This window comes from Sus scrofa, chromosome 7, assembly GCF_000003025.6.
Source record: "Sus scrofa isolate TJ Tabasco breed Duroc chromosome 7, Sscrofa11.1, whole genome shotgun sequence".
Classification (NCBI taxonomy): Eukaryota; Metazoa; Chordata; class Mammalia; order Artiodactyla; family Suidae; genus Sus; species Sus scrofa.
In genome coordinates this window covers 96,015,122-96,042,317 of record NC_010449.5, presented here as the reverse complement: position 1 = coordinate 96,042,317, position 27,196 = coordinate 96,015,122, and the positions used below count along the sequence as shown (strand labels likewise).

The 27,196-nt window shown below is 45.8% G+C and overlaps 1 protein-coding gene across 4 annotated transcripts in view; it reads left to right on the top strand.

The window, feature by feature from the left end:
• The window catches only part of DPF3 (double PHD fingers 3), a 279,933-nt gene that overhangs the window by 212,037 nt on the left and 40,700 nt on the right, over positions 1–27,196 (top strand). For 2 of the 4 annotated variants that reach the window (XR_002346003.1, XR_002346005.1), the window contains exons 8-9: positions 15–4,387; positions 12,351–14,060. Coding sequence is in view for 1 of the 4 variants with exons in the window: in XM_021099467.1 (XP_020955126.1) it covers positions 15–143 (129 nt within the window). In the remaining 3 variants the exon portion in view is untranslated. Of the gene's footprint in view, positions 1–14; positions 4,388–12,350; positions 14,061–27,196 lie in introns of those variants that run through there. The other 2 variants (XR_002346004.1, XM_021099467.1) reach the window with 2 other exon arrangements.

The window sequence follows — 27,196 nt, the reverse complement described above, 5'->3', positions numbered from 1 at the left end:
AAATGTTTCCACAGCCCAGAAAGGACCGGATGGGACAGTCATTCCCAATAACTACTGTGACTTCTGCTTGGGGGGCTCTAACATGAACAAGAAGAGTGGGAGGCCGGAAGAGCTGGTGTCCTGTGCAGACTGTGGACGCTCTGGTGAGTGTGCCTGTAGACCAGGAACTGTTCTGCTCGCCTTTCTCTGCCATCTTGCGGGGGGCGGGGCTGAAAGGTGGGGGTGCAGAAGTGATAGTGGTGGTATTTTAAGCGGAGAGGGGTATCCGATTATTTTGATTTTTGTCTTCTTAAGAACTAAAAGTTACACCCTGGGATCCAGGGAAAAAGAAAGAAGGTTTTGGCCAGTGTGTGTCTGGCCTTTCCATGAGGTGGATATTTCCTTGTGTGTTGTTGTGGATGACCGCGGGACACAGTGGGAACACTGGAGACACAGTCAACATGCTTCCTTGTATCGGCTGATGTGCACGTAACAAAAAGATGTGTTGGTTCCGCGGAAGTGCCCGGGGCAAACCGGAAGAGTACAGACACATGAATATTGGGAGAGCAGCCACCTCCGGACGTGTGGGAGCCAGAGATCCCTGGGCTCCTGGGCAGCTGCATACATATCACCTCCATTGGCCCAATCATCCCATCGTCTCATACGGAAAACAAAAGAAAGCCTGGTAGATCAAGGAGGCGAAAGGCAGGTGCTCCTAGGGCTCCTCTGGACCTGGGATGTTTTGAATTTTCATTTTTGATCTAGCCAAAGACTGAAATTGGTCTTGTTCTTTTCATTCTTAAAAAGAATTCAGGCCTTCACGTTTTGTTCAAGCTATCGTTTTGCTTTGCAGTTCCATTATTTTTGGCTGGTCGTGGTTGCTCTTTCGTATTTGTTATATGCTATAACTAGGCCAAAGGGCAACACAGGGAGGAGAGAAGGTTTCAGACTCGTCTGTAGTCTCATCAACTGCTGACTAGTAGGTGAAACACAGTTCTGTTGAGCGGTTGGTTCCAGCAGCCATCAGTCACTCCTCCTTCCCATCTTTCCACCCAGCATCTTTTCTACTCCTAGTCTTGAGGGAAGGCCTGAGATGCCCACACCTGGCTTTACTGTAGCAGCCCAGTTCTTCCCTTGCTCTGTCTGCAAACTTTAGCGTGAGTCCTTTTATATTGGGTTTTGGGTTGTTGAAGCTCTACGACTGACTGGAGCGGCCAATCAGGAATTGGAAAAGCACTGTGGTTTCCACTGCACACAACCCTCCACATTTAACCCCTAAGGGCCCTGATGGGTGGCCTATTTGCGCAATTCTGTCAGTTTGTTTACTTACTAAACACGATACCTAATGTTGAACTTTTTACCCTACTGGTGCCAGCTTAGAAGAGAGGGCCCATGTGATCGTGGAACCTGGGATTTTGGTACTCAAAAAGAGAAGGATGCACATGAAATCCAGGTCAGCATTTTTAAGAAGCAAGCGATCAGACAAAGTCTCTACTGCCAGAAGCAAAGTTACTTGGTGGCATGATATTCCGGGCAGAGTGTAATGACTGCTGTGAGTTTGGGATGCGTTAGAGAGGGCAGCTTCAGAATTCTCAGGGAAAATTTGCTGAAATTTCCCCTTTCTTTCCTACAAAAGTTGGGGTACTTGGATCTGCTCCATATGGACCAGAAGTGGGCAGTTGGTTTTATTCTATCCAAAGCCTTTCTTTTCACAGCTTTTACTCAGCTTCTTCTTCCCAGGATCTCTCTGCTGTGTGACTCAGGGGGCCATTGTATACCAGCCTAGGTATTCTCACTGCATTTGCCGAGGATTCATTTTGGTGCATAATTTAGTCAAGGTCTGACTCTGATGTTCCTGAAATAGTTGCTGCCTTGGGAATAAACAGGTGGCAGTAGCCCATGGAATATGCTTGTTAAGGCAGGTGGGCGAATGCTTCTCGAAGGCCTCCCTGGAGTCCTTCCAAGGAGGAGTATGGAGCTCGGAAGAGCTGTCTTTTCCTTCCCATCTACCACACGACCTCCTTTTCCTGGAAGAAAAAGTGAGATTCCTGAAATTGGCACCATAAATGGCACATTATGACCCATTAGGGGGCTGTCCTGGGGTCCATTTAGAATGTGGAAATTTTCAACCTGAGTTTTATAGATTTCAGGATACTGTCTTTTATTAGGCTTTTCCACCTCTATGACTCACTTTCTCAGTGCTCTCACCCTGGACTTTCTGGAGTTCCTAAGACCTGGGTATGCTTCATGGCTGGAGTGTGTGTGTGGGTATGCCTGCATGCACGCACGCGTGCATGCGTGTGCGCACGCGTGTATGTGTGGGCAGATCACAGAGATGTCCTCCAGTGGTTAAAAAAGACCAGAGGCTCTTTTATTACCTACCACTTATCAGACTTTCCAACCTCTTTTCACTTTCAGTGCAAAGGAACTACATGATGTAAGGGCAGGATTGAAAGGGTACGGAAAGAATGGGATTAGAAACGGGTAAAAATAAAAATAAAATGGATGGAGGCTTAACCACCTTGACTGGGTCATCTGACAGTAATACCTTTGTAAAGCTGACTGTCAAAGTGAAGGACAAACATTGTGCAAAGAGACGCCAGCTGAAAACACCAAAGAAATACCAACCAGGCTTAAAAACCACCAAGGAAACACATTGTCTGGGGCGGGGTTGAGCGAGCGTGCATGTAACGAGAAGAAGGAAAGAAAGAAAGATCGTGGTTGAATCTTGCGCTGTCAGAGCTGTGGACAATTCTGTTGTGGTAGAGACGGTGCCTTTTCGGGGAGGGGAGAATCCTTTTCCCTGGAAATGCTGGCTTTGTCCCGTTACCCCCAATCCCTGTCGCCAGGTGATGTACCCAGTTAATTCCTTTTGGTGTGAAATGGTTTTTGATCTTGCTATTAAGAATAACACTGTAATAATGTAATAAGAATATTAATAATGCTGTCTGTTGCTTAACCCATGTGCTGATATATTCATCATACGTGTCAGCTCATTTGGGAGGAGAAGGCAGGAAGGAGAAGGAGGCAGCGGCCGCAGCACGCACCACGGAGGACTTATTCGGTTCCACGTCAGAAAGTGACACCTCAACTTTCCACGGCTTTGATGAGGACGATTTGGAAGAGCCTCGCTCCTGCCGAGGACGCCGCAGTGGCCGGGGTTCGCCCACAGCAGATAAAAAGGGCAGTTGCTAAACGCACGGAACAGACTCTCTGGGCAATTAGCCATCACCCTCTGACTTTGGTCATTGTTCTGGTTCTGATATATATATATTTTTAAATGAAAGACAATTTAGGTTTTTCCCTTCATCCTGGCTTTCTCCCTCTCACCTTCCACGTGCCCCTGCCCCCTTTCCCTCTGTGTAGGGTACGTCCAACAGAAGCACAAACTACTGAAACAAAAGAGAACAAAAGAGCAGAATAACAGTCCTTCAGAGAGATGGCAGCATCATGTACTATTTATTTTCCATAGACATGGGAAGTTAGGCGGATTATGTCTTTTTGGGGGGGGGATCTTTTTGACATGAGCAGAGTTGATTTCCTGTTTTCCTATTTATTGGCAACAATGAAGAGAGGAGGCGCACTGGGTTTGGAAACAACAAATAACATTAAACAATTATTATTTATATATTCTAACTATTATTAGAAGCAGAACTTTTTTTTTTTTTTTTTTTTTGAGAGAGAGAGAGAAGGGAAATCAAAGGAATGGAAGTCATATCCTGGTTAGAAGAAAGCCCCTGGGGAGGGGGACTGATTCAAGGAGCCCCAGGCAGGAGGCTTTCCTCGTTGGGAAAGGATTGCACTTGCTGTGCCCCACGGAGTTTGTGGCTCCCCGCGCCAGACCCCCCTCCCTGTGTTTCTCCCACCCCCCACCTTTCCATCTTCCTCCTTGCTTGCGAGGGAATGTCAGCAGTTCCTGAGAAGCCTGGGCCACCCGCGTGGCCTCCCTGCAGCACCTGGGCCCTGACCGGCAGCGCCTCCCGGGTATCCTCTTCCTCCGTTGGCCTCGCTGCCGCTTTGTTGTTGCTGGTCTTTTCCTCACTTTCCTCTTGGCGAAGAGCAATTTCCAAATGCAGGAATGGAATAGAAGCAGCAAGTCATGGACTCAGCTGGGACAAAGCCACCCAAGGCCATGCTCGCGGAAGAAAGGATGATACCTCAACAGTGTGTCTCCCTCTCCCCTCGTCCCTGTTTAAAAACGTATCCGAACCCGTTGGACGATCAAGTCTCCCGTATTTCTTCTTCTACTTTTTTTTTATAGTGCCCCCCAGGCACTTTGTTTTGTGTTTCCAATAGCACCTCCTGAAATAAACCAAAGCATCACTTGCTCAAGGCCCCCGGGGTGATGAAGACCGTCCACCGTGTTGGCAGTCCCAAGGATGAACAGCCGTGCGGTCCTAGTTAAAAGGTATGTCTTTGGCGGTCCTGTCTTACAATGAGGGAAAAGCATCATTTTCTTTTTTTTTTTAACTTTGTTCTTTTTTTCTTTGTTTCCTTTCCCCTCCTAACTTGTTTTTTCTTTTTCTGGGTTCAGACTCCCTTAATTAGTGGGGGAGTGGCCACTGGAGCCTCTTCTGCCCAGTTACCTGCTGTCTGTGTGTGCATGCATACCTCTGCAGGCCTGGGCCTCCGTGTGGGATCCGAGCCTTGCTTGGGCTGTGGGGGAAACAGGGGGGTTCTGTGTGAAGGGAGGGCTTCTGGTTTCAACGTCATGAGAAAATGCCTGGGGGAGTGCATGGCTAACTCTGCTTCCCTTGGCTACACCTGTAAGTGGAGTCCAGGGAACTGAGGTTGGAACTGGCTGCTGTACGTGGGTAGGAGTGAGAGGATTGCATGTCTAGAGTGGAATTCCTTGCTCCCAGGTACCAATGCAAAAGCTAAGGGGATGCAAACGAATTAAAGAACTCTGATTAGGCAAAACATCAACTCAGTTGATTTGACGATTCGGAGCTCCCAGTGAGGGTGGTCAGTCAGGGCCTCTGGCCTTCATGAGAGCAAGAACGTAGGTCTGGAGACCCAGGCCCTGCCATTTGGCTTGGGTTGGGGGGTCAAAGAGGCAACAGGCTGTAACTGGGAAGATCTGCTTCGACAATCCAGCCTTTGCAGAGCCTCATGAATTAGACCTCTCATTAAAACAACAAACCAACTCAACAGAAGCAAGGACCCAGCAAAGAAACCCACAAATGCACTCTTTGTGTGTCCCTGGTAACCTGAGACAGAAAGGGCTTCTACTTTCCTCCTGCTTGCAATCTGTAAGTGCTTGCCTGGGCAGTTGCGCTCAGGTGTGAGAGGATGAAATTGACCCCCTCACCCACTTTGGGGATGTTCTGCCTAATCTGTACATGGCCCTGTTCTAGGAAATATGGCCCAAACCTCCAATGTTGTAATATTCCTGCATGCTCGTGTGTGTGTCTGTGTGAAAAAGCCAACGTAGTTGGTGCCAGTTGGTTTCACTAAGGGAGTACAACCTGCCCTGCTGTCATTCTCCACCTCTTTACTTCATCTGTTCTGTTACTTTGACTCAGATATTGGATTCATAGCGTTACGACTTGATCTCATTGATGAAACGTGAGCTTCTGTGTTAATAAAGACACGTCCAACCAATCTATACTGTCATTTGAAATCTATGTAGTTTTTTGCAGTCCAGAACTTCTCAATGACTGCTTGCCTTTGAACTTGAAATTTTAAAAACCCACATAGCCCAAACAAATGATAAGAGGTTGCCTAATTTCAGAGTCTAGCTTGGGGCTCTGAGGCGGAACCCAAGAGTGAACTGCCCTAAAAAGGCAAATGCCCATGGAAAGATTTGTCTGAGGATGGCTATCGCGTATCTGTTTTTGTTTTACTAGAATAGCTCAATCTACAGTGTCTGCTCCTCACGGTGGTAGATGTCCTCACTTTTCTCAGTTGGTGTCGCTAAGAGGAGCATAGTAATGTATCTTAATATCGCCTGAGAACCTTGTCTCACATTGCTTGTAGTATCTTTCAACAGACTCAGACTTCATATGCTTTAAAAAAAAAAAAAAAAAAAAAAAAAAACAGAAAAAACTGGAAGGGACTTTGAAGATGAGCAAGTTCAAATCTTTCACTTTTCATTGAGAAAGATCAGCCCAGAGAAGCTGAGTTACTTTTGAGAGGGTGGAATGGACGTTGCTCTGGAGGCAAATGTATTGAGATGAGAGAAGAAAACTCAGAAAGGAGGCATGGCTGGAGGAAGCCGGCTGTCGTGGGTTTCCAAGTGCCCTGATGGTCAATGTTAGATTTTTATCCTCCTTTCTTGATATAACAATGGCCAACATGTCTGACCTTGTTCTGTTTTCCCTGGAATAGTTCATTTCATCCTCATGACTACCCACGAGGAGCTTGTATTATCCCCAGTTTACAGATGAGGAAACGGAGGTTTATTAAATCGGTTAAGAAATATACTGGAGGCCCCACAGCTAATAAGGAGGTAGATTTCAATCCTTAGAAATCTGACTCCAGGACTTATACCCTTTATTTTATTATTGCTCTGTGCTGCCCCTTAAATATGTCTATATTCCATATATAGGAATATGTATGTATATATCTCTCCCTTCCCTTTTCTCAGGCCCATGTGAAGAAGGAGGTGTTTGTAATGAATATAGCTTTACTTATTTATTTATTTGTTTGTTGTCTTTTTAGGGCTGCACCAGTGGCATATAGAGGTTCCCAGGCTAGGAATTGGAGCTGTTGTCACTGGCTACACCATAGCAATGCCCAATCCAAGCCATGTATATACCACAGCTCATGGTAACGCTGGCTCCTTAATGCACTGAGCAAAGCCAGGGAATGAACCTACGTCCTCATGGATGCTCATCAGATTCATTTCCGCTGATTCATGAGGGGAACTCCCTGAATATAACTTTAAAAAGTAACCTTATGAAAAACAATTTCAGTAGTTCCCTTGTGGCACAGTGGGTTAAGGATCCAGCATTGTCACTGCGGCAGCTTGGGACACTGCTGTGGTGCAGGTTCTGTCCCTGGCTAGGGAACTTCTACATGCTGTGAATGAAGCCAAAAAAAAAAAAAAAAGCAATTTCAAAACTGAAGAGTAAGCAATTAGATCCCCAAAAGATAATTCCAATTAATATTCTCTGCAGAGTTTTAGTAAGAGCTCATCTTCTAAACCATCATTTCTAGCAACTCCCTCCTGATACCTGTTAGGGACAGAGATCTACTTTTTTGTGACTTCAGATATTGCAAGAGTTGTGTGAGCAGTCAACACATGTATTGTTTTTTTGTTTGTTGTTGTTTTTGCTTTTGTTAAATAAGTAATTGCTCCTTAAGTATTAATATGAAAGAAATTAGTCATCAGAATAAAAATGCTCTGACTAGTTTCCTTTGTCCCCAGCTCAGTAAAGCACCATCCCAAATCCTTCAGAAATGTCACCTAATTTTCTGAATTCTAGCCCAAAGATAGGAGAATCAAAGATATAGAACTTTCTAAATTTGTTACAACATTCAGATCTCCTGGGGGAACTGCTGATGTAAAGGTGATTATCGCTGTTGTTGATCTATTGTTTTTTCCTACCTAGGACAACCTAATCCTTTACATCTGTTACTGAGACTGTGTAGAGATCAGACCCTCTAATCACTATTAACACTGGGAGTGAGAAATAATGCATTTAATTTTTAAAAGGTACTTTAAAATCACTAATGTAATTTGCTACTGGTATTTTAGAGAGAAGGATTTAATAAAAATATGATGGTCACATCAATAGTATCCCTTTAAGTCTTCCTGCTTACTTTGCATCTCTTTGCACCTAATGGGCTGCAGCCTGATATTGCCTTTATATAGCACTTGAGGGAACGAACACAAGATCATTACTCAGGGAGAGAACTAAAGGCTGTTTGGAGGTTCTCATTTCATGGTGGAATAAAATTAATTAATATTATCCTAATATGCCTCCTGTTACATCTGATGAATATGATCTTGAGCTTGTACTTAAAGTTTGAGCAGACTCATGTATTAGGAATTTTTCTGTGGGGAAAATCAATTTTGTTTAGCCTTTGGAAGTGAAGTTACTTTTTTCTGGGTGAGGCATTTTTGATCCAGTGAATAGAAGCCCAGAGTAGAAAAGTTCTGAGTTCTGGATTTAATCCCAGTGTGAGTTTGTTTCTATGAATCTCGGCCTAAGTTTCTTGATTCCTAGGATATGGAGATTCCTTACCCTATCAGAACATTCAACCAACATTATCTCACCATGATTCTCGAAGCAACCCCATGAGGTAGAAGAGATGTTATTTATTACTATTTTGTTAATGAGGACACCAAAGTTCAATCAGGTTAATGACTGCTCTGAAGTTCCAAGGTCAATAAGTGGTATCTGGATCTTCTAATTCTCTTTTCTCAGCCTGTACTGACGTCTCCACTTATCTCATTTTGAAGATTTCTTGAGTGAGATCAGTAAAGGGCTTTGAGGTCTTTCATTCAAGACCTCAGTGGATTGAGAAGAGACATCTCATTGCTATAAAAAACAACCAAAAAAACCCAACCAGTGATCATTTTAGAATCCTTTTGAGAGTAGTTAAAAATGTGTAAGAGTGTCATGTGGCTAAGTCTTCATGAACTTTCCCAAAGAACTAAGGTTGAGCTTTCTAAATGGTCAATGTGCTGGCAGTGACACCGGGGTGGGGGTGAAGGTGGGAGGGGTTGAGCACTCAGGCCCTGTTTCGGTCACATACCTAGGTAATTCTAACCCTGAAACATTAAATTATATGACACTGTTGTGCTTAATAAAAGTGATTTCTGACCATTTACTCAAAATAACAGTATAGGAAAAAAAAAACCAACAACCATTTGGCTTGATTGATTTACAAAACAGCTGAAAATGATGGAAGATCCCTGTCAAAACTGAATTATTAGCTAGAAAGCATTGGCAATTAGGCTTTCAAAATATTTCAACACTGGCCCTTAACCAATGACTAAGACTTTAAAAAATTTTTTTAAGTTTTGAAATAATTTTATACTTACAGAAAACTTGCACAAATAATACAAAGAATTCCCACATGCTCTTCACCCAGATTCTTCAAATAACCACAACCAGTGCAATGATCACAACCAGGAAATTCACATGGATGCAATACTACAGTGTACAGATTTATTTACATTTTGCCAACTGTCTCATGTCCCTGTTCTAGTCCAAGATCTAATCCAGAATCACATGTTATATGTAGTTGTCATGTCCTCTTCAAGTCCTTTAATTTGAGGTGGTTAGTTCCACTGTCTTCCTTTGACTTTCATAACCTCGATACCTTTGAAGAACACTGGAATTTCATAGAAATTCCTTCACTTTAGGATTGTGTGCTCTTTTCCTAATGATTAAGGTTATGCATTTTTAGAAAGAAAACCACAGAAACAAGGTTGTATCTTTCTCAGTGCCCAGTATCAGGGGGCACGTGATTGATTTACTCTATTACAAGTGACTCAGACATTGGGTCTTGAAGCTGAGATTCAGGCTAGGATTTTGTAGACCTTGGAGGATAATATTTTGTTCATTTGGTGGCTAGGGACTGAGTAATAGCAGCTCAGCCCTGTGAAGAATAGGACGAAATTAAACAGGGGGCCAATGGGTTTATTGTCCAGTGGATTTATTTGCAATTCAGTTGGATAGACTAGATATTCATAAGTAGTTAAAAATGTGTAAGAGTGTCACGGGGTGGCATGGGATTATTTTAGCTGAGGATCCCAGTAGTCAGGGAGATTTTCTTTTTTTTTTTGTCTTTTTGCTATTTCTTTGGGCCGCTCCCTCGGCATATGGAGGTTCCCAGGCTAGGGGTCTAATCGGAGCTGTAGCCACCGGCCTACGCCAGAGCCACAGCAACGCGGGATCCGAGCCGCGTCTGCAACCTACACCACAGCTCATGGCAACGCCGGATCGTTAACCCACTGAGCAAGCGCAGGGACCGAACCCGCAACCTCATGGTTCCTAGTCGGATTTCTTAACCACTGCGCCATGACGGGAACTCCAGGGAGATTTTCTTGGAGAAAGCCACCAGATCAACAAAGAGCTCTAGCTTGACTATTGTTATTTAATCTGTAGGCAAGAACCTCTGTTGTCAGAGAGAATGGAGACAGGGCTGAACAGAAAATAAAGCTAGGAAGCACAACCTGTAACGTGTAAAATGGCAAAAATCACAATATTTTTAAAAAAGTGCTTAATTAGTGTTCTGTAGCATTTTGTTCATGTCACTAGTATTAATGCTTACCACAACGTATTATGATTTTTTTTTTTTGTAGTCTTTCTCATCAAATTTTGTAGTCTTTCTCATCAAACAGATGGTGTGTTCCTTGAGGGCAAAGATGATGTCATTCACGTCCCTGGGACAGTACCATTGTGCCATAATTATTTGTCGAGATAAACAGAACTGAGCAATGTTTCTGAGCTAATTAGTGGAAGAATTTAGTGTCTTGTACTGTGCATAGCGGATGCTCGAGAAATTTGGTTGGCAGAACTGTTGAAGTTGTACCTGGACTCAGCATCCACTGGTCAAGTCAAGGAGGTAGATGAGAGCCAGGAGGCTGTGAAGTGGTGGTGAGGGCTGAGGGAGAGAGACTGAGGACATGAGGATGGGGTGAGGGGGACACTGAAGATGTGGAGAGGGATGGAAGGTGAGCCTCCTTGAAGGAGATGGAGAGCAGAAGACTGAGACACACAATAGGACATTCCCAGTGGCCTGCAGTTGGCCCAGAAAGAGAAAATGAATATAGAAGCACAAAGTTGGGAACCAACCTGCTATTTTCTAGGTGGCTTAAATGGGGCAAAAGAAGTGTGTGTGTGTGTGTGTGTGTGTGTGTGTGTGTGTGTGTGTGTGTGTGTGTGTGTGTTGATGGAGTCAAAGGTAGAAATTTGAGAAAACAGAAAGGGCGCAGTTATGGTTATGAGACAGACTCACCCAATGAGTGGCAGGTGGGCCAGGGGGTCTGGGGCATTGGAAGAGGGACACGAGGACTTCTGGCAGGGAGTGAAATCTGCCTGGATGCCCAACTTAGCAGGCACCCTATGGGAGGTCTGGAGAAAGGCCAATTGAGTCTATCGCTGCAGTGAAGGGGCCGGAGGCAGGTGGAACAGCAAGGAGATGAACACGAGGTAAGAAGAGGAAAGCCTGGAAAGGGACAGGAGAGAAGCAGATCTGAGAGGGAAACAGGGGATGGGATGGGAAGGGACGAAAAGGAAAGAGACAGGAACAGGTGTGCAGGGAGGGCCTGGTGGTGGGTAGAAGTCAGGCCCTTCTCAGCCTCCCTTTGAGAGCCTAGGTAAATGGATAGTGTCTTAGCTTTGGAAATGCATCTAATTTATCTTACACACCTGACCAGTGAGTAAATAGGCTGGGGAGGGGAGTTTCAATTTGGAAGAAGCTGAGTTGCTTATTTGCTTTCGAACTTTGTTCCCTACTGGTTTGACCACTTTCCAGCTGCACACCCCCCTTCCCTTCCTCCCTTGGCCATCGCTTCACTCAGAGTGAACCAGACCCTATTAGGGGCGCCCATCTCTGCCCTCGGGAATTGCTTCTGGGGTGAAATGTGATAGTACTTGGTTTTATTGCTTACTCTTTTGTGCCAACGACTCCATTCCAAAGACCAAAATAACTTGGCAGATTTCGTTTCAGCTAGAACCAAAATCCATGCCTGGCTGGTACCCATCCAGGATAAAGGACCCACCTGGTTTGAACTACCACCAGGTTCCAAGGCTGACCCTTAGGGTCACTGGGCTAGTTGAGGACTGAAACAAATATCTTGGCTTGCTTCTCTCTCTCTGAGTAATTCTGACACCCTGGAATCACTTGGGGCAGGATTGGAGGTGAGGGTGGATGCATGAAGAAGTGTCGTTTTGGCTTTTGGTCAAATGGGGCATCCACTGGGATTTTCTCTGGCTGCCAGTGGTCCTGTAGTTACTCATTTCCACTTAGGGGACAGGCAACATTATATCGCAATGGTCTTTCTAGAGTATTTGAACAGTGAAAAGATTCAGTTTGTTTCATTTCCACGCAGAGGAGAAAAAAAAAAAGATTTTGCTAACACCCAGTTTTGCCTACTACACCCCCTAGGAATTGAAAATCCAGTCGTGTTCTCTGTTTCTTGTGTCATTCCGTTGCCCAACAGCAACTGACCTGCCCTATTCTTGGCTGATTTTGAGCTGCTGGTGTTGAAAGCATAAGAGACACTAGTCTGGTTCACCTTGTACATCGCCGTGGCCTTATTTGCAGGGCAATTTAGTTGTTTTCATTCCTTCTTTTTCTTTTCGGTTCATTTCATTTCTATCACTCCCTTAATTTAAATCTTTCTTTTTTAGACAGCGGTCCTGTGCCATTGTTTTTTGTTTTATCTTTTGTTGCCTTTCCCTCTGCAGTCAACGCTATGACCTGGGAACTCCGGCATCCTTCAAGCAAGCCATTTGGGAAGAAGGTGAAAAGAAGCCACAACGCCTTGCTCCTCCTCCTCCTCTTCCCTAGCCTGGCCCCCTCCTGCGCCAACACAGGAGCCTGGATTGTGGAAAAACCTCCAGCGCAACTCAGCTCAGCTCAGAGAAGTCTCGGGAATGGCCTCACTTTGTGCAATAAGAAGATTTTTTTTTTTTCTTTTTAAAATTCTTCATTTTCTTTAAGTATCTGTGAGAAAACATCCAGGTCAGACTGGAAATGCTCTACAATAGAAATAACTGAACACAAACAAACTGACAAAAAAAAAAAAAAAAAAGAGTTAACTATTTTATTTATTTCAATATTTAAAAGAAAAGGTGCTGAAGTGGCACAGTATTTTTGTTTAAAGTACCTTCTACTTCAAAAGTTAAAAGCAATTTTGTGAAGACATGCAAATCAAAAGAGGACTTAATGTAAAATAAAGACTGCATATTAACTCTAAGGAAAAATACCCCACATTTTTAATACGAGAATAAAGATCAACTCTGCTCTCTCAGGCTTTTTTAAAAAGCCATTCCTGTATGTGCTTTAGGTATTTTTTATTTCTGCAAGTTGGATGTGGTAAGTGAGGAGTGATCAGGCTTTTTTTTCCCCTTCTTCAAAAGTATTTTGAAAGTGTTTGATTATGTGTTAAGACTTGTCTAAAATAAATTAGCCACAAAGGCTATCTCCAGTCTCTCCACCCCCAAACAAACAAACAAACCTCTCCCCTCGCCCCAGGCAAGCCCCTCTTATCTGATGTTGAGAAGTAGCCTGGTTATCTTGTCTGACAAGGCCTGGTTCTGAAAGAAATTCCCTCTAGCGATTAAATATATGTTTGCAAGTTCAACAGATTCGAACACGGACAGCTTTGTTTAAACTAATACAGTGAAGGAAGGGAGAAGAAGAAAAAAAAAAAAAAAGCGTCAGCTGGGATGATATTAATTCTGCTCCCTAACAGCTGCTAGAGGAGACTTGCAAAGGAAGCCTTCTGCTGAGCTGGCTTTGGGGGCCTGAGATGGGTGAGGAAGGCCACCCTGAAAGATAGGAACCTCAAATTCAGTTGCTGGTGGGGGTAAAAAGGAGAAAGGCAAGTGGTCTGGCCTGTCCTTTTACAGCCCTATTGGTGGAAGCACTCGTTGTGGCCTATAAAGTGCATTCAACTTTGTGTCTGCAGCCTGGTCAAGAAACCGGGGTGACTGGCTGGACCACTGGGCTACTCCCAGTCTTATGTGTTCATGCCCTTGAGTTTCCCTCACTGGTCAGCAGAGCCACTATAATCCTCGTACAATCTAATGCTGGCTGTTGCTCTCAGCAAAACCTTGATTGGCCGTGTTCGTGGTTCTGAGCCTGCTGGTCTCTCTTTTGTCTTTGCAAGGGGAGGTTGGATGGGCACAAGACTTCCTGCCAGCCCTTTTGAGACCAGTCCCCAGGGGAGATCACCAAGAGTGTCTTTGTATCATTTTGTCGCCCTCTCTGTGACATTTTCTGATAGAAAATGTCCTTTTTCAAAATGCTAATAATTATAATAATAATCCACTCTCCAACCAACTCCCACAAGTTATAACATGTGTAGAACTGTGATAAAGCTTTGCATAATGTAGGGTTTGTATCAAGTTTGTGTAAGTTTCTGTTAAATAAAAGTCTGTTTCCAATGCTCCTATAGCATCTCTGTAAATTTTGCTTTTCCAACCTCATCCTACAGGAGTTCAACTTTCATGGCGTCCTATAGAAGAGACTCCTGAAAGGATTCTGCCCGTTTGTGTGGCCAGGATTTGTTGAGCCCTATTGTTTTGTTGAGAAGCCCAGTCTAGAACAGAGGTGGCCACTGGCTTGGCTGACAAGGGGTGCTTGGAAAGTGGGGATTGTCCAGGATTGGTACCAGCATCTGAGCTTTGGGTCCAGACTTGCTGTCGCCCACCCACCATCACCGTGGCCATTGTCACCCTCTCCATGGCCAAAGTGGATTTATGGAGAGCCTGGTCATACGTACTGACTTAATGTACCTGTCCAATGTTGCCATCACAGCCATGCCAAGATAGTTTTGCATAAGAGTGCAAGATTCAGTGTGTGCTGGGTAAGAGCTGAGAGGTTAGTATTTCCATTGCCTGAAAGGTGCTCTTGGTGTCGCTTCTCCAAGTTGCCAGTTGATGTAGCTGTAAACCAGCCCCACTGAGATAGGTTTTTCCTTGTATGTGGAGGTAGATGCTTTTCTCTGATGGGTCCTCTAGGGCAGAGAGAACCAGCCGAGCTTTTCAGGCCAGGTCTTGCCCTCTGAGCATTGCCAGCCCACGCCAAGGCCACGTGAAGATGGAACGTGACATTGTGAGTCTGCTGCTAGCATGTTCTATCTTCCTTTAGAATGAACGTCACATTGTGACATTCATTATGGACTTTACATTTCCCTAGCAGCCAAAAGGATTTTTTTTCTCAATGTACCCTCCTTAGGCTTTTCTTCTTTTTATTGTGGCAAAATATACATGACATAAACTTTACCATTTTAACTGTTTTTAAGTGTAGAGTCAGTGACATTAAATACATTTACACTGTTGCAACCATCACCGCCATCCATCTCCAGAACTTTTTCATCGTCTTCTGTTGAAACTCTATACCCATTAAACACTAACTGTCCATTTCCCTCTCTCCCCAGCCCCTGGCAACCACTATTCTATTTTCCATCTCTATGAATTTGACTAGGTACCTCATATAAGTAGAGTCAGAGAGTTCCAGTCATGGCACAATGGAAACAAATTTGACTAGGAACCATGAGGTTGTGGGTTCGATCCCTGGCCTCGCTCAGTGGGTTAAGGATCCAGCATTGCCATGGGCTGTGGTGTAGGTCGCAGATGCGGCTTGGATCTGATGTTGCTGTGGCTGCGGTGTAGGCTGGCAGCTGTAGCTCCAATTGGACCCCTAGCCTGGGAACCTCCATTTGCTGCAGGTGTGGCCCTAAAAAGTGAAAAAAAGGGGGGGGGGAATCATACAATATTTGATCTTCTGTGAGAGATTTGTTTCTTTTAGCACAGTATCTTCATAGTTCATTCATGTCGTAATGTGTCAGAATTTCATTCCTTTTTAAGGCTGAATAATGCTCTATTGCATGTACATATCACATTTTTTTAAATCCATTCACCTATTTCTATATACTGGGAGTAAAAAGGAAGTTTTGCACATTTATTATACACCACTCACTTCCTACAGCAACTCAAATTTGAGATACTAGATCCAATTCAGAGGTCACCTGGGGATTCAATATCTTCCTAGCAGGGAAGTGATTGCACCTGAAATTTTCCTTTTGCTTCATACCCTGGAAAAGGGTGCTTTGATTCTGATGGGCACTCTCTCCCTAAAGTGTGTCTTACCTTATAACTAAGGCTTCTTTGGGGAGACTGTCTTTGGGCTTATAGAGACAGGATGTCTAGCATGGAGCTGTAGTAACAATGTAAATAACTAAGGAGAGAGGAGACCCAGGGAATCAAATGTCTGTAATGTCAGGTTGTGAGGGCAGGGACTGCCTTTTCCAAATGTCTGACGGTGAGTTGTTGGCAAAGAATGCATGTGCTTTCTGTCTGTAGGTGGTCACTGACCAAGAGGGAGGGGACAAGTATACGTGTGAGCCAGAGAATGAGAAAAAGAAGTCACTTTTCCTCATCCATTTAGAAACATATTAGTATAAAGGATTAGCTCTGGGTTTGAAATTCAGATGCCTATAGGTCACGTGTGAGAAAATTAACAGTGCCAGGGAGACAGGGCCCAGCCCATATGCTCAGCTTCAGGGCACAGGAGATGACAGAGGGGGCCAGGGGGTGTGTAGAGCCAGAGAGCACTCATGACTTGTGACTTCAGTGGGGTCTTCTGGTTTTTTAAGAGGAGCTGAAAATTCAAAAATTTGGATGCAATTTCCCCATTTCAAAATGTTGACTGTAAATTAAAAACAAACACTGAAGATCGACTCTGTATGGACTAACCCAGACATGAGAATGTAGGAGACACCCTTTGATGCTTCAGGGCAGCTCTGCAAAGGCTGCCAGGCTGGTTATAGGTGAAGCCGAGGTTAAGGTGCCCTGACCCAACTTCTTCATGACAGCAGATCGTTGACTTAAACCTATGGATGTGTCTAGAGGGATCCTGACTTAGAATTGTTTTGTGCTGGGAATGGGTCCCTGGGTTGCTCTCTGGATGGAGCTAGGTCGTTAGCCACCACATGTTAGGGATTCAGGGTGCAGTTCCAGTAAAACAACATTCTGCCATCCAGTCCTTTTCCCTCTGAAATGTCTCCCCTTTAAAACTCTGGGCACAGCTGGACAAGTTAGAGATACGGTTTTTATTTCACTTTATTATTGATGATGGGCTATCTGTTGTATTCCTTTTACCCTTCTTGTCTAAGAACTTCAAATTATTCCATATGACTAGAACTGAATTCAAGTTTTATGGTATTCCCAAACTAGCAAATTCACATCTTTTGTTAAAGAAATATATATACATATTTATATATGAAATCTTACAAAGAGTCTTCTGAAGTAAGGTACATATAAGAGGTAAAATGCAAATTTAAATAACGAAAATTCTGGAGAGTTGTATATATTTATATCATTTATAACATATTTATAGGTATTATAAACCCTTTAGGATTTTTATTTAGATTTGTCTTATAAGTATTTTACATCTTATGGCTATCTGTATCAGAGGACACTTTATAACAGAGATTCAGACCAGATTTTTGGCAAAGTCCTGTGTAAAAACTACTCACTTGAGTCTGAGTTGTTTTTTGGTTTTGTTTTCTTTTGTCAGGGTGGAGAGATGGTTATTCTAGATAAGCAATTTGTTTTCCTCGTGGTTTATAATGGGTGTGCAAACTTTTCCTATAAAGACCCAGACAGTAAATATTTCAGACTCTGCAGGCCAAATGTCTGTTGCAACTACTCAGCTCTGGTGATGTAGCATGAAAGCAGCCCTGGACAGCATGTAAATGAAGGGACGTGGCTGTGTTCCAATAAAACTTTATTTACCAAAATTGGTAGCTGGCCAGATTTGGCCCAGGGGCCATGGTTGGCTGATCCCTGATTTTGAAAGAGACTATTATACTGTTAACTTGGGGGGTGGTGGTGATAATATTCAAGGCATTTTCTAGGTCTCAGGACTAAGGAAAGGGAAGAATTTCACATCATCAGATGAAGGGCTAGGGCCATGTTTCACACTCAGAGGGTCAGCTGTATGGAGGCCTATGTGCAAAAATGTTTCAGAGCCAAAAAATTCCATCACAAGATTTTAGAAAGCGTCGACTAGATTTTCCAGTTTTGGTGCCAAGTTCAATGGACAATAATGCAATGCTTACCTAAAGAATCTATCAATAATCCAGCTAGTCTGTGTGATAGCCATGCATAATAGTGACTCTGGCGACACGATGACTAATGGTGTTCATTTCTGGCAACTTGAGTATGAAAAAAGGCCAACTTTAAAATAGCCGAATTCGTGCAAATGGCTCCTGCAGGTCTGGTGAGCGTGGACACTAGAGTGTCATCAGTGAGACAAATAATGAAGGGGATTTAGCGGAGCCTGACACAGGCGGTGTGGAGTTGCTGCAGCTAGAGAAAGGGTCTCTTTCTGATGCCTTCTGGTTCTCCCATGACTGTGGCTCTGAAATTGTTAATCAAGAGGTGTTGAGGATGTTGCTGCAATACATTTCTTCCTAAGAACTCAGACTCTGGTGCTCATATTCAGAATCAGGAGACTTCCCCACATCCCCAAAGAACTGAGAAGGCCTAATTTTCCTCCTTGGATGATGGTGAAGACTCCTGATACCAGACATCCTACTGAATTAAAACCATGTTACAAATTGAATATGGGATGAACCGAAGGGTGGCCTCTGAGCCAGTCATGCTAGGTGGCAGCAGCTGTCCCAAATTTATTGACGATCTCCTCTCTAGCCCCCTTACTAGCAGATGCTCCGTTGTTTGGAAAGGATCTGTAAGTTTTCAATCTCGGGATACCTCTTAGTGGCACTTATTGCTAAGCCCCCCTTGTTATTTCCAGGTTTCCTTCAAAGGGGCACGGGTTGGGGTGGGCTTGCTGTCTGTCTGCTCTGTCTGCTCTACGCTCCACCCCGTGATCACATACATCTGAGGTCGCCCGGATGTCAGTTATTAGGCACAAACTGAAAAAAGGAGAAAAGCGCTTCAGACCAAGTTAGAAAATCCTGTTATGTATTTTATATAAACATGGTGTGAGTGGCACCGTCCCTTGGTTACCTGGTGTTTCCTTAAACCAGAATAGAAAATACTTGGTCGAGAAGTGATAGCAGTGTCAACAGTGGTTTAGCACCAGTCTGACTGATACAGTTGTGTGGACTGTGCTATTAGTGTCGCTGGCAAGGCATAATCATGGTGGAGATGGATCTGGAAGGCCTAGCGGAACACTAGCTGGAGGAGAATTGTGTTGTTTATTTTTAAATAAGCATGATGCCAGGCTGTGTTATATTGGGAATAACACACAAGGGCTGGGAAGGCCTTCGCCACCCCTGCTTAGTATTTGATACCAGGAGTTCCTGTCCTGGCTCAGCGGAAATGAATCCAACTAGTATCCATGAGGATGCTGGTTTGATCCCTGGCCTCACTCGCTTGGGTTAAGGATCCGGCGTTGCCATGAGCGGTGGTGTAGGTCACAGACTCGGCTCGAATCCCGCAGCTGTAGCTCTGATTCAACCCCTAGCCTGGGAACTAACATGTGCCGCACCTACGGTCCTAAAAAGGAAAAAAAAAAATGATACCATTGTGTTTGAATTAGCTGAAAATAACTGCGGAAAAACTAAAAGATACAGAGAAGAGTATTAATAACAGGTTTAACGGGATGGACAGTAAGCCCTTTATGAAAAGGTTTAATGATTTGGGCTTGTTTAACTTGGGGAAGAGAATTAGAGATCACTTAATAACCATTGTTATTGGTATGGCTGAGAAAAAGAAACAATTTATACTCTTGCTTTTGGTCTCTTGAAATGACAGGAGAAGCACCTTGTGGCTTAGAACAAGCCAGTTGTTCTAAGGGTTTTTGACATCAAGAGTTTTTGACTGTTGAGGCTGAAATGGAGCTCACCAAGGACAAGTGTTTCTCCTGTGTGGAGTTCAGGGCGGGGGCTAGATGACCTCTTGGGGACCTGCCTAGCTCTGCACTGCTTTGAACTGCAGCTGGGCAACCCAAAAGAGTTAGCGCCTGACTCACCACCTGGGAGTGGGAGGCGTGGGGAAAATTAGTCTCATGAATGTGTATCACGATCATTAACTAAAATTACATTTCTAGGCTGGCTCCTATTCATCCTGGAGCAGTGTCCCAAGCCTGTACGGGGACTCCTCTTGCTCTAATAGTGGGAGACACCAACTGGAGAGCGAATGTGGTGGCAAGAGACATTTTCCTCCAGAGAAACACCCAGTATGTGAAAAAGGAACAGTGAGAAGCAGCAGAAAAGGACAGCAAAGCCAAAAGGCCATAAAGGGAAATGGTTCAGCTGAAACTCCTCCTGAGTTCCCCTTTAATCTCATGTCCTTGGACTCTGCCATGGCCAGCGTCATCCTTGGTACATGGACCTCATAGTTGCTGGATATTATTCTCAGCTGGATTTCGGTCGAATGACCTCACTAATATTCATGGTTGTCTACTCCCTTCTCCCCAACTTGGCAGGGGAAGAAAAGTCTTATTAGAAGACAAAGTTAATTTTCTATTTATGTATATTAGATAAAATTCTGTTGGGGAGCGGCATTGATCAGGATGCTTTCTAAGTAACTTAGAAAAGAACTGAGAATAGTTTTGCGTGGTGTTTGTAGCAAGGATTGTACTATATTTAGTTCAGGAAATCAACTTGCTGTGGGCCAGGAATGTAAAAGAGGTTGGCAATGAAGGGAACTTGAAGGGGTGAAGGAGGGGTATGATGAATCGCTGGCACGAATGCTCATGTTGAAACTTCTGCTTGGCTGGGTTATGGGTTCAGAGAGACTGGCAGTTTGCAATCCTGCAAACTTCTTTAGTTAAAATGGATTGTGCTCCCTCCGTAGATGTCAACCTTTCATCCATAATTGAAAAATAGATCAATACGTGTTGACCACATACTGTTACTTTGCATAATGACCCTTCAGTTATTGGTTCGCTTTAGGTTGCTGATCAATTAATGAATGCCTTCTTTGTTGCAGTACTGTGCTAGGTTTTGTGGGGCATAAAAGAGAAGCCAAGGGAAATTGCAACAAACTTGGGGGGATACTTTCTATGTGCTAGTTGCCAATAGGCTTCTTAACAGATGTTAGCTTGTGAAAGCCATATTTAGTCCTTTCAGGTTAAGACTGTAATTCCTTTTTTACAGAAATGGAAGTTGAGGTTCAGAGAGATGGAGTTGACAAAAGTAGTCACAGCTGCTAAAGCCTGATATTCCCAGTCGAGGATTTTCTGGTGCTAAGACTCTCTCCACGGTGTAAGACATCTTTTCTGTTCATGAGGAAGAGAGACAGGTGGCCGCTGTATTATTTTAGACAAGACCATCTAATTAAGTGCCAAGTTGGTGCAAAATGTGACTATCAGAGGGACTCAGCAAAGGGAGTTGGGAGTGCAGGCTAAGTAGGTCTTCACAGAGAGATGAGTAGAGTCAGGTGGGCAGGGAGAAGGCAGGCTGACAACAATGATGGGAGACGTCTGAGCAAATTCGGACATGAGCGTGACACTAGGTTTGAGGTCTGTGCGGAGATGAGCCCGAATGGAGTGGGGAGGCATGAGGTGGGGGCCTGATCCACAGCAAAGGGAATAGGAACCGTAGGAAGCTGAGGAGCTGTGAGTTCTTGAGCAGGGAAAATGTGATGTTTAGGACAGTTCTGTGAGGATAGCCTCCCTGTGCATGTCAAGAAGTTTGGCTTCTTACACGCTTCTTCACCAGGCTGCCTCTGTGGGTAAAGGATCCTAGCCCTTGTGGGGAAAGGGGGTGATCAGAATCCCTTCTAAAGGACTTGTAACAGAACCCCAGTGTATCCTGTCTTCTGCGTGACACTTGCCCAACTGATGAAAAGGTTCATCTTGCTTAGTAGCAGACAATTCCATGGGCGTTTCCCACTAGGTGTATTCTGAAACCAGAGAAACGGCTATTATATTACTGATTGGTTTGTAATGCATTTGGGGAGGAGTATGGGCCTAGCCTATACTGGAGCTTTTTATCTGAGAGGCCAATAGGAATGTGGGATCAAAAATCTATGATCGGCCTCCTTGTGAAGTGCGAGAAAGGGTTTATTTGAAAAAGTACCCTTTAGACTGAAAGGTCAATGAAGGTCATTGAGAAAAATCAAGGCAACCAGGCTTAGCTTCCAGCCATGGTTTTTGGAGGTAGAAGCTTCTTTTGGTACCGCTATCTGGACACCCTTAGCTGATTTACATGTTGAAGGATGAGGAAGTGGTGAGATTGCAATGCCCTGTCCTCACTTCCATTTCTGTTCCCATGCTCGTATTCCCCACGTCATCTGGTCGATGGAGCCCTCACTGGCCCCTAAGGCTGGGAGAGGTGTAGCCATGTGTGAGGCATATGGATTGTGAGTCCAAAGTCTGTGGGCAATCTTCTTCATGGTGGCCAAGTGTCGTTGGCTCTTCCTGACATGTTGACAGAGAGTGACACTGCACTCTCCTTGCAATCTTCCTGGCAGCCTTGGCAGGGATCACTGTCCCACTTAGCAGATGAGAGACCAAAACTCAGAAGGGTTAAGTGACTTGGTGACCACAGACCTGGTAGAGCCCAGACTCCAGATCTTCTTTCTGATATTTATATGAGTGCATTTGCCATTGCTTGCTCAGTGACCATTGCCTTGGCTTAGGCGTGGCCAAAGGTGGCAGAGCCCTGGACTGAAAAGGTCCTCTGACAGCACGGAATTGCAGCCCACAGTGGGGTAATATCCACCTTCCCTTGAAAAATGATTGGATGCCAGCCCCTGGATCCACCCGTTCCCCTCCCACCTCCATCATCTGGGCAGCGCCTGGGCCTTGTACAGCACTGTCTCACCAAACACTTTTGGAATCACTCTTTGCTTCCTCTGCCTTTGGACTGTAGCGTTGCTGTAGATCGGATACAGCCAATGTTCCGGGGCCGAGTGTTAACTGCATCTGGCTCAATGTTCTGTGTCTGTTTCATGAATCCATCTATATCACCTACCCCCTGGCTTGAAATTTCGCTGGATGCTTCACAGAGAACACCCTAGGCCTGTCTCTAATGGCGCATGGGTCTATCACAGGCAGCCCTCAGACTGGGTTCCGCCCTGCAGAGCCTGAGAAGGTTGGCTTTAAGAGAAGTCTCTGCCTGGTGATTGGCACAGGGAGACAGATCTTCAGAGACAGCAACTTGCCCTCCCTGCTCCCTCTCCATTAATTCCAGGAAACTGCAGCTGCTCGCCCATCCTCCCCCATCCTTCTGGTCTCTCTGCTGTGCTAATCACAGCTCATTTCTGCTGCATGCCTCATTTGGGGGAAGAGCACTCCAGAGCTCCCAAAATGTGAGGAGGGAAATAAGGACGATTGGCCCAATGAGTCAGCCCATAGCCGCTGGAATCACTGTCCCCTTCCCTGGAAGACCCCCGTGCCTTGTCCAGGGCTCCCTGGTGAGAGTTTCCTCTTGGGCTTTTCCTGGGACCACGTGGGGCTGGCTTTGTAAGCCAAGGAGAGAAGGGGAGCCGGGCTCACTGAGCACCAGTTACATGTCATCAGAGGTTCTCTCATCTCCCGATTCCCTTTAACGACCTGTGGTCTTGGGCCCATTTGACAGCTGAGGGAACTGAGGTGGAGAAAGGAGAAGCAGTAGTTTGCCCTTAGCCAGGCAAATGTCTATTTGACTTCAAAGGCCAGGCTTTCTTTCCTGCTTTTTTTTTTTCCTTTCTTTCCTTTTTGACCATTGTCCAGGGAGGGGGGCCCTCCTGCATCCTCTCCTTCCTTCCTTAAATCATACGCTCTGTACTTCTGTTCATTCTTGTTTCCTCTTCTCTGACCTCCTCCTCCTCCGGGAACTTACTTTTTCTTGTAGTAACAGGAGTCCCTCTGGCTCCTGGGCGAATCCATCCTTGCTGGGAGTCGGGTTACCCATTGGCTGGCCAGCATTGTGAGTTTAGCCTGTGCTAAGGAATCCACATTTCCCAGCAAAGGGCAGACTGGGCAGTTGCAAAAGCCAGCTGCCCTGGCCAGGCTGTCCTGTGCCGGGCCGCTCTGGAGGACTGTGGCTGTGAGCCTGTCGGGAGGGGAGCAGAGAGCTCCCTCTCTCTCCCAGGTCAGGTTCTTTTCCTCTCCTGGGACGTCTTTCCCTTCATCACTTCTTTTTTAAGGTCCCCCAGGCATCATTTAATTGACCTGCTTCAAAAGACATTCAGCCTCTGTCTTTGTAACTAAGGAACCCAACCTGGCATTGGTCAGATGAACTCAAAAGTTCCAGGGTGCCATTTCAGTGAGAATGTGATGTTTTAAAATATGACTTTTTTTTTCCTCCCCATGCTCCTGTCTTATCACCACTCTGCAAACAGAGGAATGTTTCTTAGGAGAGTGCCCCTTCTGTGATAGCCTTGAGGGCTGTCCCTTCTGGAAACTTCTCCCTCCCAGAAGGCTGTGGAAAAGGGAGCTGGGCGCAGAGCAGACAGTACCCAGGAGTATTTTGGCCCCAGGGTTTTGATGTGTGTTCATCCTTCCAGAAGGCAGGGTCAGGGAGGAGTCAGCTGGTGAGGCCCCAGAGGCTCTGGTTTGCTGTGGGGGCTGAACAGGAGCAGGGGGAGCCCTGGGAAGAGGACACCAAGATGGCAGCCACCCTCCCTCCCCCGGAATGTTCTCAGGGGCCAGTCCATGCTGAGGAAAGACTTAGGAGGGCTGGGTGAGAGTCCCAGCCCTGCTGCCACCTTGTCCTGCCACCCTGGGCCCATCGCTTCATCATTTGGGGGCTCAGTTTCTTTGTACTTTTTGAGGAAGGGGTGAGGCTCACTCTGGGGCTGACAGTCAGAGGCTCAGGTGGATTAGGTCAGGAACATGATTTCACGTTATCCTGGGTTGCATTTTCACTGTGGCTTTTTGGAGGTCAGGTTTTTAAGCCCCCGGGGTTGCTTCAGTGGTGGAAGTTTCAGGCACTGTTACAGGGGTCTCTGGAGGGGCGATGGCCGCTTATACTCCATCCCCACCCCCTGCCATCCTTGACCCAACATGACCACTAATCATGTCTTGGAGGTCGATGCCTCCTTTGTCCTCTCTCTGTCCATCCACATTGGTGACTCCCCTGACCCCTGACTCCATCCCCCTCTTCTCCTCTTTGAAGAGGCAGATAGAGAACCAGCTGGGTTAGGGTTAGACAGGGCATCTTTCCCATGGGTCCCGGCACCTGCGGGGTGCACACCTGTCGAGAATCACTGGTCCCTCCCAGCGCTGACCTTCCAGAGTCAGGCCCAACCACCCCATCCCGAGGCCCATTTCAGATGAGGCTGCATTGGCCCCATAGTCTGCCCTGTCCTCAGCGGTGAGGCACAGAGAAGAGCCTTCAGACCTGATCCCATAGAGGAGGAGACGGAGACACAGGAGAGTCATTGCCAAGACCTCGGGCTCTGGGGGCCAAGCGGGGTGCTCCCTGCCTTGCCTCCATCACCCCCGCCCCCACCATCCAGGCTCTGTTTCTCCCCTAGCTAATTAACTTCTTTGCCCTTTAAGCCCTTCCAGTTCCTCCCCTTTAACTCTGTGAGGGCGGGATTTGGAGGTGGCCTTGACCTGGTTTTACCCTAGGATAATTCGGGAGTGCTTTTAATCCCACGTCCTAGATTAGCTGCCAGGGCTGGGGACAAGCAGTTCCCCCAAATCCTCACACCGCTCTGCTGCGTCCTCAGGTTCCCCTCAAGGGCATCCTGGAGTGTGGACAGGGGACAGTGGGTGGTGGAGAGCACAGCAGGACCTCGGTGCAGGTGGGCAGCCCTCTGACTTGGGAGGCCCATGATAGTCAGTGCTTTCTAGGGAGGGGGGGGTGCTGCTTCTCAGGCCCCCCAGCACCCCCCTGTGTCAGGAGAAGGTCTCTCCCCACTGCCTGTTTCCCGTGGCTCAGGGGTATGGTGCTTACCCTGGTGGAGGTTGGGATAAGCTGTGGGTTTGCATCGTGCTTCTGCCACCCCCTTCCAAGGTGGCCTAGGATTCAATCCCTGGCCCAGTGCAGTGGGTTAAGGATTCAGCGTTGCTGCAGCTATGGTGTAGGTCACAGTTTGGATGTGACCCCTGGTCCAGGAACTTCCATATGCCATGGGTGCAGCAAAAAAAAAGAATTCAATTAGGAAGTGTGTTCAAAATGCCTGGCACCCAGGAAGCACATTGATAAATGGTGGCCATTAGTAGTAATAATACTAATACCCTTCTAGCAAAGACTCAGAGGATTGAGTTTCTGCATCTTGTTAAGAATTCAACCAGAATTCTGGTTGTGTCTCTTGAATAAGCAAGGACCAAATTCTCTGTTTTCGTGACCAGAATCTCTGCAAGTGTTCTTACACTCATGCGCTTGCCCAGTGCTTCCAGCTGCCTTCTTGTCTCCCACCTCTTTCTTTGTCTCCTTTCCTCTTCCTCAATTCCTTCACCTAAGACTTACTAATTCGTTCTCTTCTCACTTTCTCCTGTCTGTTCTCATGATTCTGGAACCTGTGGTGACCTTTTTTCTTTACTTATGCATGATCCAAAATGCTTTCTGGAGAGTTCCCATCATGGCTCAGTGGTAACAAACCCAACTAACATCCATGAAGACTCGGGATCGATCCCTGGCCTCGCTCGGCGGGTTGAGGATCCAGCGTTGCCATGAGCAGTGGTGTAGTTTGCAGATATGACTTGGATCCCGCGTTGCTGTGGCTGTGGTGTGGGCTGGCAGCTGTAGCTCTGATTGGACCCCTAGCCTGGGAACCTCCATAGGCCGCAGGTGCGGCCATAAAAAGAATAAAAAAGCAAAACGCATTTTGGGCGTTCCGAAAGCTGGTGTCATCAGCTTTTCCGCTTGCTGTGAGTTCCACCTCCCACCTCTGCAAAGATACTACAGTCCCCAGCTGCAGGCTCCCTTCCTCTCCGCAGGGTCCCCACCACTCCTTGAGATGGGAATTTTCCCACAGTGATCTTTTGCCATTTTGGATCTTTCTTACTTTCTATTCTTTGGGCTCCCAACCACTTGCACGTGGATGTATGAGTCTGACACAGGGGAGAGGTCTTTGCTGGAGATATCCATTTGGGAGCGACAAGTGTGTAGATGATATTTAGGGGAGGTGAGTCTAACTAGATGAAAAGAAGAGTCTTGAGTAAGGAGGCAGATCCAGTAAAGGAGACAGAGGAAGGGCAGCCAGGGAGGAGGGAGGAGGGCAGGGGAGTGTGCAGGGGAGTGTGAGAGAGGGTGCAGAAAGGGGGACAGAGAGCACTGGCCTTTGCAAAGAGTTGGGCTAAAAAGAGGAACAGGACTTGGGTCCTCCATGAAGGGGGTACTTGGTCTCTTTGAAAGCCAGGCTCCTTTGTAGCCTATTTGTATGCTGGTAGGACACTTGAGGAGAGAGAGAGAAATTGATGATGCAAGAGGGAATTCTAGCAGGAACAGAGTTCTTGGGCAGGTGTGAGAGGTTGGGATCCAGGTGCCAGGAGGAGCTGGAAGAGTTGGTTCTGGTGACAGGAGGGAGACAAGCACAGGGAAGCAGGTGCAGAGAAGCAGGTGCAGGGAGGCGGGTGTGAGCACGTGGAGAAGACAAGGACGTTTGACTCTTATTACTTATATGTTTTCTCAGCTCAATCAGAAGAGTGTGACATTCTCATAAGGTGTGTA